The sequence below is a fragment of the Neophocaena asiaeorientalis genome, unplaced genomic scaffold, assembly GCF_003031525.2.
Source record: "Neophocaena asiaeorientalis asiaeorientalis breed wild unplaced genomic scaffold, Neophocaena_asiaeorientalis_V1.1 scaffold50, whole genome shotgun sequence".
Taxonomy (NCBI): Eukaryota; Metazoa; Chordata; class Mammalia; order Artiodactyla; family Phocoenidae; genus Neophocaena; species Neophocaena asiaeorientalis.
Window position 1 is genome coordinate 429,250 of NW_020172717.1, and position 15,283 is coordinate 444,532.

Genomic DNA, 15,283 nt, shown 5'->3' on the forward strand with positions numbered 1-15,283 from the left:
CTCAAAAATAGTTGAAAAATATAATTTTTTAAAAGGGTACCATTTATAACTTCAGCTAAAAGCATAAAATATTTATAAATTTTAAAGAATGTATAAGACTCAAGAGCCTTAAGGAAAAAAATCATAAAACCTTATTGAAAGATATTGAAGAAGATCTAAATAAATGGACAGATGAACATTATCTACAGATAAGAAAACAGTACCATAAAGATGTTAATTTTCTTCAGATTAATCTACAGATATAATGAAATTTCAATCAAGATACTGACAGAATTATTCATGAAACTTGAGAAGCTTAATACAAAATTATTAAAGAACAGAAATAAAACAATATTAAAGAAAGAGTTTGGGGATACTCATCCTATCGGATATCAAGATGTTACAGTAAAAGGCAAGCTGGGCTTCCCTGGTGGCGTAGAGGTTGAGAGTCCACCTGCCGATGCAGGGGACAGGGGTTCATGCCCTGGTCCGGGAGGATCCCACATGCCGCAGAGCATCTGGGCCCGTGAGCCATGGCCGCTGAGCCTGCGCGTCCGGAGCCTGTACTCCGCAACGGGAGAGACCACAACAGTGAGAGGCCCGTGTACCAAAAAAAAAAAAAAAAGGCAAGCTATATTTGGAGTAAGAGACATGCAACATGCACAAAGTGACAAAGGATTTGTAGAAAAATATACAAAAAAACTCCTTTAACAAGAACAGATTCTTTTTAAACCTCAAGAGAAAAATGGAAAGGAAAAAAAAAAAAAACCCAAACCATAAAGAGGTGCTTTACTTAAAAGAAAACTCAAATGGCAAATAGCAAATAAACATATGAAGAAATGGTCAGACTCCCTAATAATGAGAGAAGTGAGAGCTTCCCTGGTGGCGCAGTGGTTGAGAGTCCGCCTGCCGATGTAGGGTACGCGGGTTTGTGCCCCGGTCTGGGAAGATCCCACATGCCGCGGAGCTGCTGGGCCCGTGAGCCATGGCCGCTGAGCCTGCGTGTCCGGAGCCTGTGCTCCGCAAAGGGAGAGGCCACAACAGTGAGAGGCCCACGTACCACAAAAAAAAATAATAATAATAATGAGAGGAGTGAAAGTTTAAATAACAATCAGACACTGCTTCACTTAAACTGATGCTTTAAAAATCTGATAAAAGCAAGCATTGATAAGGAAATAAAGCCACTGGGACTCTCATACTGTACATGTTTGATGGGAGTGTAAATTGGTAAAACCACATTGGAGAGCAATTTGGTGGTTTATCAGAAAATTGAAAGTACACAAAACCCCAAAATTAGTTGTTTCCCTTCTGATTGTGTACACTAGATATTAAGCACATTTGCCAAAATTGTTAATTATAAGAATGTTCGCTGCAGCACTGTTAAAATAGTGAATGTCCATCAAAAAAAGATTGCATAGATAAATTGTGGCATAGTCATGGGATGGAATACACTGTTTCACTGAAAACAAAAGAATTGCAACTACATGTACCGACATAGATAAACCTCAAAAACGTAACATTGAGACTTATGACACTATTTATATAAAGTTTAAAAACATAAACATAAACATAAACATAAAAAGTTTAAAAACACGTATGGATAAATACCACAACAGGATATTGGTTTCCTTAAGAGAGGAAAGGGAGGTGCATTGGGTTAGAGAGACACATGCAGGTGATAACAATTTTATTTAATTTCTTAAATTTGGTGATTTTCGTGTACCTAACTTTTTTATTATTAAAAAAATTAAAGAGAACTGGAAGACGGGTAGATCGATTAGGCATGGGTGCGCATCGTGGGAAAGGTGGTGCTGAGAGTATGAGAAGAGGCTGAATGGATAGGGAGAAAGTCTCACCTGGATAGTCTGGAAAGAGGGAGCCTAGGTAGTCCAGATAAGACTTGAAATGAAAAGACAAAACTTAAAGGTGTATTTGGGAACTTAGAATTTCGAGTGAGAAGTCACTTTCTCAAATCAAGCCTGAGGATAAAATATTTTCGAGCTCTGTTTTAGAGTAACTGATGGAAAAAAAGGGCATGGACTGCAGAGCAGAGTCTAGTAACATTCGATTGTTTTATGAGTGACTTTGGGGGAAGGATTAGAGGCTTGCTTACTGAATTTTCAGATTCTGCAAAGCTGGGAATGATAACTAATATATTGGACAGAATCATGGTTTTTTAAAAGGTATAAACATTCTGGAATGAGGGCCTAAAGACAAGAATATTATTTCAATGGTTAAAATGTGACATTCTATACTTAAAAAATTTTTTCAAGTTATCTAATTACAAATCTTGATTTAACCTCAGGGTCTTGGAACATCAAAGGATAAATGTGGCCAATTGTGTGATGTTACTATTGAAAAGAAGTTTTAGAAGCAGAGTATCTGACTAGAATCAGCAACTGTTCCAAGCAATTGGTTCAAGTATCAGGCAATGATAAATTACAATAATAAATTTAAAAGATTCCAGGGGAGGGTAACCAAAATTCTGAGAACATAGGCTACAAAGAGGCATCCTCCAAAAATCTGGAAAAAAGATTGCCCTTTGAGGATTAAACAAACAAAAAAACCCCACTTGTATGAGTGGGATTAGCTAATAACTACAGGGCTAATGCAAGACACTACCTATACATGGGTGACTTTACAGGTAAGTTAAATACAATCTCCAGGAGGTAGGGCTAAAATGTGATTATAATAGAAGAGGAGGACACCTAATCAGTAATAATATTCCTTGTCTAGAGAAAGACTGGGTAAATAGAGTCGGGGAGAATAGCATGGAACACACAATAATTCTGACAGACGTTATACTTTTCATTATAAATCACTAAGTCACCATTATGTTTCATACTTCTGATAGCATGATTTAAATACCATTTCTCATGTACTGACAAAATTGAGTTTCCAGACCAGAGACTGGTGTAAACTATCCCTGCTACAGGCCCTTCTTTGTCACGGAAAAACATAAGGATATTCAGCTGGGAAGAGAAGCCAGAGGTGAGACCTGATACCTATCTGCACATGTTTAAAGTTCTTCTTGTAGGAACAGAGGTTAGATTCTCTTGATTGTTGAGGGCAGAGAATAGAACAAAGAATAGTAGAAAGAAAATACATAGACTGCGATTTTATTAGGCCAAAAGGAGGAACACACTAACAATTTGAACTTCCAACAGTGAGACAGCTATCTCTTTGACAGTTAGGATTCTTTGTTCACAAGCAGCAGGAAAAGTTTGGATAACTGTAGCAAAATAAACAAACAAATAAAATAATTAAAAGATATGAGGTGGCTTGCAGATTTGAAGGGAAATTTGTAGTATCTAGCCTTAGAAAGACAATGACTGAGGCAGCTATAGTCATAGAGGGACAGGAAGCAAGGACTGTTTCTTTGGGACACCATCATCATGATAGCTCACCCTTTGCTGATTTCTTTTCTAGAATTACTGGGAAAGAAAATCTGATTGGCATAGCTTGGGTCAGGTGTCCCCACTCCTGCCTTCCCCCCTCCCTGTCAAAGGCAAAGTAGAAAACCTTGACTCAAGGCCCCATCAAGGAAGGCTTCAGGCAATGGGAAGGGGCAATTTACCAAAGGAAAATGGTGGAGCAGGAAAAAAATATCAGAAACGTACTATGTCCCCATCATTGCAAAAACAGAAGGAGAGGCCACCTATTTGTCGAGAATCCTAAAGAAGGGATTTCTGTGCTGTAAGGAAGTTGGACAAGACAGTTTAGAAGGTCCTTCCAGTTCTATGTTTCTAAAGAGGAATTGAGAAGTCGAATTGATTACTGAGATCCAGGGTCATTAGGAAAGGCCTAAGAAGGAATATTTATCTGATCTTGGTTATAAGGGAAGGATGGGATGCAGTTAACAGGGAAGTAACCATAGAGTAGGCATGGTCGTTCAGGGGACTGATCATTGGCATTGGTCATTGAATGTCATGGGTATTGAGGCATCATGGAAACACTTTGAACAATGGAGAGACATGTAATAAAAGCTGGCTTAGGAAATTTAAGCTGGTAACTGTTAGTAGATTGAACTAGAGAAAGGCAAGGCCAAAGGCAGGGAGATCAATTAGTTTGAGAGCCTAAGCCAAGGTGATAGCAGCAGGAAGGGAAGGGAAGCAGCAGATGAGAGCCATTTCTCATGCAGTGCCTACAGAATTTACAGGAAAAGGTGAGAGTGAGAGAAAGAGGTCAAGAATGACTCCAGGTTTCAAACCTGGAGATCTAGGAAAAGGGTAGTATAACTGGAAGAAAGGTGACAACTGCTAATTTAGATATATTGAATCTGAGGTGGTGGATATCAATTAGTACGAGCTTGAAATTCAGCGAGAGATATGAAGGCTGAAAACATAGATCCTGGATTTCCCCCATGTAGAGACTGCACTTGAGGATATATGAATAGATGACTTTCTATAAGAAAAGTATAATGCAAAAGGGCAATTAAGTCCTTTTAGAAAGAGGCAACCACTAAGAACTAGAACCACTAGAAATCATTTCAGGAATAATGAAACTTGAACTGGCTTTTAAAGAAGGGGAGCTGGGAAGGAATGCGAAACAGGAACATGTTTATAACTAGGATTGATCAGCAAATTTCAAAACTGTATCGATCAACATGATCCCTGCATTTAAAAATTGGAATGATCTGCATGATTTCCTCTAAAAAAAATTATTCTTTTTATTCTGCCACCTATCTACTCTGTGCCATGGTTACAGATAGAGAATGGAAGAAATGGGATGTGACAGAAATTAGTAGATGCAGATCTCAAGAGAACTACTAGCTCTCCAGACCTACTAGTCTCGTGGGATGCTAAGTGGAGGGCTTAAAGTATGGACAGTGCTCTTGATGACAAAGGACATGCCAGCCTTAATGGTTAAAAGTGGGGACACATAATAGAACTCACCAGTCCTGAAATTCTGAATTTGACATCTGTGAGACAAAGCAATTGATGAAGAAACAGAAGAAATCACTGACACTAGTGACCTCTAGTGGAAATAGGCTTCAGGGAAATATAGATACAGATACCTAGATATACATACACATATTTTCCATTAGATTAGATAAAATCAGTAGCACATTCAGCCAGTTTATTTCCAGAGGAGTATGAAGGAAGGGACTGCTGGAAATAGCACACAAATCCTACCCAGAAAGCGGAAATGTACCAGGAATACTTTGTTTTCTGAGTCAGACTAAGTTGATTAATTTTCTGGACACATAATTGCTGTCAAAAACATTACCTGAGAAAAAAATAGTGTTTGGGCAGTGACTTCACTTGTCACTGGGCGGACTTGGCACGTTAATGGCAGCCAACAAGAGAACGTGCTGACAGATTTGAGGAGGAAGCAGCACTGGTTGCTATGCCTTTTAAGCATCTTTTCATTATGACATGGAAGAAAGCTGTTATCCCTGAAATATGTACATATTTGCTATTCAGTATTTTATGGCTGGAGTCCTGTCTCTTTCCTTTGCCTGGTGGGTGTTTGTGCCAAGTGTTGGCAAAAACACTGTTGAGCTGGGAGGATGGGAAGGGATAATTGGTGGCCTTGGCCTCTGAAATGGGACCAACCTGCAAGCACAGTCAAGAAGGTCAACATCCGACCACGCCAGGCACTCCACACGCGCTCTCTTTCAGAAGTGCTTTCAGGATATATAATCTTGACACTGAGGAAAAGCGAAGGAATGGGAGGGTTGATGGAGATTTTAAGTTTGTCTAATCATACCGGGGGCTAATAACGGGTGAGTTGAATTTAAATGGGTGGGGGGGGGTGTAGAAAAAGGAGCAAAGGAAAGGTTCAAAAAATAGAGATTATACAGAAGCAGACAGAATCAGCGTGATTAAGCCCTGGGCAACTGTCACTTCTGGCAGCAGAGAGATAGCTGTCCTGGTCTCGTATTACCTGTGTGGCAGGAGGTGTCACCTTGCCTTCTTTCATTATTTAACCCCCATCTCAGGCGCTGCTTTGTTTACTGATGCTCTTGGGCAGCTTGGTGGGTCTGCTTTCCCCCAGATTTGCTCCCTCTCCTCTCCATGTCATTTCAAGGATGTAGAAACAACCTTTAGACAGCCTTTTGTGAGAATTCCACTCTGGTCTGCCATTTCCAGAGTTCTGGTCTCTGTGAATGGGCAAAAGGTGGTCTGGGTGCTCCCCAAGTCAAAGACTTCCCTGGTATTATTTCTCAGATGCCAGCTAAACCACAGAGAAGGGCTAAGAGAGACCAACATGAGTGGTCCTTCCTCTTTCCTCTGCAAAGATCTTTTTCCCCAGGATATGTACAGTCATTTAGCTCCGGAATAGGTCATTTCAGGGGTCTAGTCTAAGAACGAGTTTACTTACTGAAGATGAGCTAATGATTTTAATTTGCTCCAAGGCTTCTGTCAGGCTGTCTTCAATCTCAGAGTCATCTAAGGAGAAGAGGTCGCCGGCTCGTGAAAGATCTTTTTGTCCCAAGACCAGTCTGAAGAGTTGATGCATGCTGAGGGGTCTGATAATCAATGGACTATCGGCAGGCCCAGGACCACGTGTCTCAGTCACCAGAGGTTAGTGAGACAAAAACATGTAGCAGGACATAGACTTCGTATTCCTTGAAAGGTCATTTTTCTCCAGACTTTGAGGTCTTCTTTGACACGCTCTGCAAGAGAAACAAATGACACAAGATAGCCTTTAGTAGGATGGCATGAGCTCAGAATGTGAACTTGGTGCCCAGAAGAGAGAGAGGAAAACAAAGACATTTGGAAATATGCATGGAATCACAGATTCTGGCTTGATGATCTTCAAAAGAACTCTTTCCTTATTTTGTCTCAAAAAGTCCTGTCAAAAATGATTATATTTCTCCAGAATTTAATTTGAGCCTCAAAAAGCAGCTTAAATCCCCTACTTTTCTCCTTTCTATATCCTTTCTATATCCTGTCCTTCTCTCCCTGCCACAAGGAAACAAGTGGACCAGCAACAAATATGCCCAATACTTGCCAGATTTTCCCCAAACAGATTCCCATGGGAACCAAACAGAAAAGGGCAATGAAAGGAAGACAGAACACAGGAAACACCTTTTAGACCCACTGCCTGTTTCCTGGACGTGGAAACCAATGCTTAACTTACCTCCTTGGCTGGGCTTCTTTGCTGTATTGACAACAGGAGCTTCCTGAACCTCAGTCCAGAAGGTGCCCTATTCTTATGTACTCTCTAAACAAATGGCTATGAAATAAAGAACTCTGCCTGGGAGTATGAGACCAGATAAATCTCTATAGAACGTGAGCGTGAACTTGAACACAGAGCTTGAAGGTGAGAACGTTGCAATGAAGGCTAAAGAGGAAGGGTTTTAGGATCGGGCAATCCTCCCTCTATTCCCAAAGTTGAAATAATAAAGTCCCATTGTAGTTCTTACTTAATTAACAGCCCACAGAGAGTAAGGCAATGGTACCAATTAAATAACTGATTATTCTCATCAGCTCCTTTCTGGGCCTAATAAAACCATAGACCATTTGCACTGGTAGAGACCTTAGCAATCATTTCATAACCAGGGAGGTTTAAGACTTCTTCGAGGCCTCACAGTAGCTGTGGCAGTGCTCTTCTCCTGATCTCAGGCCAGTGGGTTCCCCCCAAGTTTACGTTGGAGTGGAGTCACCTCATACATACAGGTAACTTACAAATGCAGCCACTTGTTCCAAGAGTGAGAGCTGAGAGTGATTTATGTAACATAAGCGATTCTGCCCAGCATTTCAGTCTGAATGTGTTCCCCAGAATGAGTGTGAAAAGGGAAAGTCTGCTGCTCCCTTGGGTGTCCCCCCGTGAGCTATCACTGTGGCAGCACCTCTCTGTGCTGAAAGCACTTTTAAAGTTTAAAGATACATACTCTCCATACAACATGCTCTCTAAACACAAGCCAAATCCCTCATCAGGCACCTAACTGAAGAAGCTATCTGTAGTATTCCAAACGGTGCAATTTACAGGCCGTTGGAGAGATTTCAAGGGTAGTGTTGCCTACATGCAACTTCTGCACTACCTACCAGCTTTAGAAAAATGACACCCAATACTTACATATGCTTGTCTATATGCCAGATCCTGGATGCTTTGTAAACATTAACTCATTTAATCCTCATAACAACTGTATGAGGCTATTTCATTCCTATTTTACAGGTGAGGAACACACGGCATTAAATAACTTGTCTAAGCCACACAGCTAGTAGATTAGAGAGCTGGGATTTGGACCCAGAGACTCCAGTGCTGGGCTCCCAGTCGATAACTGCTGTGGACCGATGATGACACGTAAGGCTCCACGTGAAGCTACCATTGGGAGTAGAAACCCCATTAGTAACATTTGAGGATGAAGATATGGGTAGGGTCATAAAGCAAGAAGATGAATTCCTCTTGCCTCCTACACTGACCCTGCATCCTTGTCCATCTACACCTTGGGATTTAGGCCAACCAGAGAGCAGGAGAGTCACAAGGAAGAGAGGCTTAGAGGATGAGAAAAGAACGAGAGGGGTGGGGAAGGTTTCAGGGGATGGGGAGAGAGGAGAGTGAGGATCCTACAAAGGACCTTTGCATCCTGGCAAATGTGGAGGGGTGAATTACAATATCTATAAGAAAAATTAGGGCAGTGTTTTCCTGAATTTTCCCCCGCTCCCCTCGCCCTCCCCCACCCAGGTATTTGCAATGACAGAGTCTCCGTGAAATAATATTCAGGAAAATAAGGTATTGGATGGAAATTACTTCACCTCGACCAGTCAGCTTGTTGGTCAGGCACTTCTGGAAGCAGATTGAGCTGCCCCAGACATAGCAGAGCTTCGCAAGCTGGAACTCGAGAAGGAGCAGAAATACATGCTGGGGGAGAGGAGCACCCACAGGGTTCTCCTGGGCTCCTTCTTTTCCTTTCACACTTGCAGTGACACCTGGGGTGGAGTCCCACGCTCATGCTTCCAACTGCAGCTGTTACTCTTGTGTGTCCACCATGTGCGACACTGTTATTCAACACATAGCCATACATGAAAACTTTCACACATCCAGGGGTGGAGGAGGGAGAGAGGAGACTTGGACCAAACATTCTACATTACAAGGATGACCCAGAGAAAAGTCGCCGAGGTACTACAAAAGGAAGTTTGGGGAAGTACGAGGGAGAGAGAGATCTCTCCTAGGGCAAGATGACAAGGAATGGGTCTGTGGAGGAAATGGTGTTTAGCCAGAACTTTCAGGTTTCATTCAGTGCACGTGTGCTGAGTACATACTAAGCCACCTGCTTGTCTGGGGCCCCAGATTCAAGTTCCAGCCCAGCCGGTCAGCGGTCATGGGGCCTTTGGTTCATGCTCTGCCCTTCCCCAAGCCTCAGTTTTCTCATCTGCAAAACGTGTGTAAGGCACACCTCATCTACCTCATCAGGTTGTTTTGAAGATCAAAGCAGGTAACACACAAAAGAGCACTTTGTAAAATAATGACACCACCAGCTGATGTTTAGTGGGTGTTTACCATGTGTCAGGCACTACTCTTGAGAGTTTCCCACATAACAAGTCACTGAATTCTCACAACAATTCCACGCGATGAGAAACTGATGTCCAGAGAGGAAAACAAGCAGTCCAGGGGGACCTGGAGAGTAAGTTGCAGAGTCAGGATTGAAAGCACTTGGTCTCCCAGGACAAAGCCCCTCTCAGGACTGTGTGTAGGTACATACATGACTGTGCATGGTAATTATTGAGCGCCTCCCTTCCATCTGTCCTCATTTAAAGAGCACCCTGCATCCTTATCCAGTCCTCCCTTTCCTGGATAAGAATCAACAGGGCATGTTATTTATTTTTCAGCAGCTCCAGTCAATGTTTTGCTCAGGTGTCTGGCTTCTCTTGCTGCTCTGTTTGCAACAGCCCAGAAGGTTAGAGCCAGATCAAATTTTACCTCATCTTCTGAGAAACTTCGTACTCTTATGAATGTCATAGTCCTGTGGCCTATATGTAGGTGTACATATGCATCCACCGTACACACACAAGCACGTGTATGTACACACACTAGGATACTTCCTATGTACCAAGTTCTTCACTAGACACTTTCTTCTCAGTTCTCCCATCAACCCTGCAGGTAGATATGATTACCAAAGAGGAAACAGGACTGGTGAGGTTAAACATCATGCCCCAGGTTACACACAGAGCCAAGATTCACATCCAAGTAGGTCAGCCTCCAAATCTTCTACTTTCTATGTTACAAAAACTGCCTTATAAAATTCCTTTTCATCCCCGCCTTTGGCCCTCCTAATTTCATTCCCTAATCTGACGCCCAGGTTCTCATTATTCAGTCTACATTTTTTAAGCAGATGTTGACTGACAAGTCGGGTTTCTGTATGGAGAAACAGACACCCCAAAAAGAGAAATTATTCTGAACCATGCGCAACACATTTCGGGGAGTCCCAGCTGTCCCCCACAAACGCGCTTTACCTGCGTGCTACTCCTCAAAGGCGCACTTGCTGCTACTCAACGGTCTATTTTGAGACTGGGTGGGAGACTCGGGCAGCGGACTCCAAGGGCACAGGGAGTGGAATCTACTCAGCTCAGTGAACCTGAAGTTGTTCATTGCGGTGCCGGGTTCAAGAATTCTAGGAATGCCACTGGCAGCTCTGGAGCTGGTCAGGTGACAGGCTGCGCCTCACCCAGTGGAGAGTTACCTCTGAGTGAAACGCTCTGTTTCCTGGGGTGAAACAGAAAGCCTGCTCCAGTAAAGTGGAGTTGTTTTTAACAGCGAAAACAAAACTGCCTGTGTTCATGAAAATCTATACTTTCCCTGAGAAGAATGGAGGGGGAAAAAAAAAAAAGCCACCCAGATAACACGGTTTCAATAGGAACTCAAGCAGGTGAATGGGACGGCTATCGGAGCCATTTCTCAACATCCACCCCCCTCCCCTCCCCGGAAGGGAGGAGAATTGCAGCTTAATTAACACTTCCCTCGCCCTCGAGATTTCACGTACAGAGTGTGAAACACTGAGAGTTTGTTCAGGAAGAGTCACAGCTCCTAAAGAAGTCATCCTTTTGCTTTGCCTCTAGATCAACATTGTTGAAAGTTTCAGGATGCAGGAAGTTGCTAATAAACAGAACAAACTCACTCAACAAAGATGCATACCCTGTTTTTTCCCTCTTTATTTGCTGGGAGATTCTTGGATCAGACTTAGATTGGTACTTTAAATATTGCAGCAATACTCAGAGAAAATGTTGATACTGCTTCATCTGTTGATACTGCAGAGGAGAAAAAGGTACCGAAACCCTTCCTTACTGTTTCAAAAGTTAGTGACACATCTTTAAATCATGTTTTAAACTATATTATTCTCTACCCCTAGCTTGTCTGTTCCTATAGTAGGTCTGCTCGTCCCATGGAGTCACCTATCTGCTGACAAAGTGCACAAAAAGCTGTGCTGCAGATAAAATCATCTGCATGATCACCAAGATGTGAACACTGCAGGCGTCTCCCCAGTGGTGCTACCCCATAAAGGTGGGTGCTCAGGGTGGCCACACACCTGCCACTGAACCAGGTCATATGCTTCAGGAGAATAACCTCTTAAATCTTCCTAAACACTTGGTGGTCAATCTATTTTTATGCCATCCACATGAGGAGGACTGTCCCCTTAAAGAGTTTACTTTATAAAAATAGAGAACCTAGTCATCCGTGAGAAGGTGTATTCTCTCACTGATAATTTTCTGATACAGTAGCTGTATTCTATTTCCTTTTATTGGAATAGACTGTATTTCTTTAGTCTTCCCTCTTCTTCATCCTCTATTCATCATTCACGGTACTTATCACTAGTTTTTATTCAATTTCTTTCATTTTTAAATGAGCTTAGGGTCCAGAATTGGACAGAGTATGGGGACCCAGTAAGAAGAGCAGAGTGGTAAGTGCGGGGGGACGTGGACACATCTGGGCTCAGCTCTGCCGTTACCTGCAGTATAAACCTGGGCAGATTAATCAACCTCCCTGAGCCTCAGGTTCCTTATTTACACCTGAGGATGGTGATGTGGGTTGTTGGGAGGTTTCAAGAGATTATGTAAAGCATTTCACACAGATCTGGCGTATAGCAACCACACGAAGAGTGACAGCAATCATATCCTTAATAATATCATTATTCTTGTAGGTCATTCTCCTGTCTATATGTCCCCATGCCATACCCTGTAAATGCTAACGATGACTGTACTGCTACCTGACATTGAATTCACAGCGTTAAAGATGCCTAGGTCTTTCCCATTTGTGTCATATTTATATCCTAGTTGTACTCTCCCCCAGTCTTAAATCTGGGCAGTTCATACACTATCTTGTATGTGTCCCTGTTGATTTCTTGGCAAACTTGTTTTGTTCTCTTGGAGAGACAGCTTTACTGTGATGCTGTCCCCACCATGGCCAAACAGTAACAGTGAATTTTTTCAGAGAGCGGATATGGACTGAAATACAATGTATCTCAGACTTTTTGTGGCCAGGTAATCCAAATACCTGAGCTTTCTACTTAAGTGTCACGCTCACTCCCATGTTTATTAGGAAGGAGGGAGGGTATTATACCCTCCAGGGCACCAGAGGGAAAAGTTCTTTATGACTTTTCAAGGTGACCTACGCTGAATGGGGGCTAATAAGACATTGCTGGTTTACTCTATTATGCATCAGTAGATTCTGCTAAATGAAAACACACTTGAACCAGAGGACGTACTCGCCCAGCTATTGGGATACCACTTTTGGGGGGATTTCAATAAACATAACTGTCTCAGGAAGCCAAGTTATTCTGAAGAAATGAGCCTCTAGCTTCCAACCCCAGGTTAGGGTATTCTCTGGTTTCTTCACTTCAGACAATTCTAGAATAGCAATATTTATTTACATTATGCTTTGGACAACACTTCTGTGCATCCAAAAATTCTCATTTTATTCACCTGTGTTTAAAATACCCAGTGACTAACTTAGACCCATTTGGGTTCTAGAAACTTTCAATAAAGTTCTCAGATTTTCCCTTGAAAGAAAGGATTAAAGATCCTTTTCAAGGAGCATCTTTCTCACACAGTGTGAAAGAACTACAGGCGTTCCCATGGGAATGGGCCGCATACATTTCAGCCCTTCCCACAAGATGTCTATTGTTCCCTGGGCGTCTCTTGGCTCCCTCTGCTGTGACATGTTGCTACACTTCACTCCTACTGAAAGCCTTTGAGGCTGGGTTATTCCAAATGATGCTAAAGGACTCAACCCTTGGTGTTTTTGCTAGAACTCATACAGTCTAAGTTTGTAGCAGCCTTGTGATCATAGGCGCATACAAAAAATAGGTTTGGTGACCTGTTTAGGCAAGAGCTCAAAAAATTCTACTTAATTTTGAAAGTGTATTGCAACTTATGAGAACACAAATAGATAGGAAACATTTCATCAGGAATGAAGGAAACATCTAGCAAACTTTCTAAACCAAGAATTTGTGACCTGTCATAATGATTTCAAGGTGTATCAATTTTTATTTGTAAATTTGGACTTCACAAGACACGTTTGCTCTGGAATTGATACAAATCTCACCAAAAAAATTTTAATTCCAATTTTCTGGGTTTGCTTTTCCAGAGAACATATCCAGAGTTGCAAGTTACAAGGAAAATTCAATGTTAAATGTATCTTTATTTACATTTAAATTTCATATATTAAACAACTGCATGACCAATTCAAATAATGCCCTAAGTATTTTCTTTAAATTGAAAACATATATAAATGTCATGGAATTCAGCAGTTGAGTACTATAGCAATTTAAATATGTATTTGAAAAACAAAAAAGTGGCTAGATTCAGTTATGATTTGTAAGGTATCTGAAACATCAAGGGAAAAAAATGACAGCAACAACAAACAATAATGGTGACTGTCCTACCCAGTGATTGTAATGATGCTTCTGAATTTTCTTTGAAAATGATAGGCAGAGCCAGTTTCTTTGCTGGTTGCAAAATGTTTCTTGAGGTAAACAAAAGTATGGAATAGAAATGAGCCTAGACTATTATGGAGTAAAACAAAAATGCACATTCTGTGAATCTAGAAGCACAGTTTTCTGCTCCAGAGGCCTAGAGACATGTTTTAATAACCCACAGAGAGGTTGCTTTTTTTTTTTATCATAATAACTGAAAAGCACGCGTACATGGCTAGACACACAGCTCCCAAATGCACTTTATCTGCATAATCAGCCACAGCCGCTGGAAGTTTCTCTGCCCCAGTCCCGAAGCCCACTCCTTGCCCCAGTACCTCTTCTGACGTTTACTTTAATTAGCTTTTGTTTTTGCTGAACAAAAGGACAGGAAAGAAGACAGCCATACCTCTTAGCACAGGAAACTCTGGCCATCATAGGAAATAGATGGAAAAATGCTTGATCTTTAGAGCAATTCGGCAGGAACCCACGACCATGCTCAGAAGCAGCCCAGTCGCCCCTGCCTGGTTCTGTCCTGTCGGCAGGCAGCAGCCGTGTTTTCCTGAGCTGCTTGTCAAGCCTGAGGTACACTTGATTCCCTCCCCTGGACTCACCATGCTGAATCGAGCAAATGAGTAACTTCTCCTCCCTCTTTCAAACTTCTGCTTAGTGCTAACAACTGGCACAAAGCTTCACTTATTTCTGCAGTAGATTTACAGAAGCCTCTCGGAGCAGATCCGTAGATTGAAAAGAATTAGATTTGCCTAACAACCAGTAATTTAGGTGCTGTTAATGAATAGCTCACTCTAAGGAATCAAGGAACTTTTAGGTTAATATCAGATGTGGGGCCTTTTATCAGGCAGGCATCAGTGAAAAGGTCTGGGGAGGGGTGGAGGGAGGAATGTAGTGGAATGAGATAGTATTTAAGCCAAATATGATAGAAGAAAAATACCACAAGAGAAGGAAAATAACTAGTCTCAATGAGCAAACAATCTAACTATATTAGTATTGCTAGTGAAACCCTGAACAACTGAATGAAGCATCTAGTAGCACTAGAGATCTTTCCAAGCCAGCACTGTCCCTTCTTGTGCCCATCCAAATTTCTAATTCACTTCCTCTTACCATCCAAATATGGAACTCCTCTTCTCAGGGCTAATACACTGAGGATCCCTTACAAGCAGTCCTACATATCCTTACATCTCTCTCTCTCCTTTAAGGAGAGTGCTCTTCAAACCTCTAATGCATAAATTAATTGGTGGTACCCAGTGGATTGTTGTATCTGGAGGCACTTCTCTCCCCTTATGTACATGACATGGGCTTTCTACACTTATTGATCTGAGATTTTGCCTGCACACAAAGCAATGGAATATTTCTGAGCCTCTTCTAACTAGAGCTTTCAGTCAAATGAAGTATGTGAGTGTGGTGGGGCAGTGTGGTGGGGAGAAT

The 15,283-nt window shown here is 41.9% G+C and overlaps 1 protein-coding gene across 4 annotated transcripts in view; it reads right to left on the reverse strand.

Moving 5' to 3' along the window:
- VEPH1 (ventricular zone expressed PH domain containing 1) overlaps positions 1-14,561 on the reverse strand; it is a 215,166-nt gene extending 200,605 nt beyond the window's left edge. Inside the window, exons 1-2 of one of the 4 annotated variants that reach the window (XM_024740169.1) lie at positions 14,452-14,561; positions 6,307-6,601 (exon numbers count right to left, since the gene is read on the reverse strand). In XM_024740169.1, coding sequence (XP_024595937.1) covers positions 6,307-6,444 — 138 coding nt within the window. In that variant the 5' untranslated portion in view covers positions 6,445-6,601; positions 14,452-14,561. Of the gene's footprint in view, positions 1-6,306; positions 6,602-10,385; positions 10,473-14,246; positions 14,417-14,451 lie in introns of those variants that run through there. The other 3 variants (XM_024740167.1, XM_024740168.1, XM_024740170.1) reach the window with 3 other exon arrangements.
- Between the last annotated feature and the right edge of the window lie 722 nt (positions 14,562-15,283).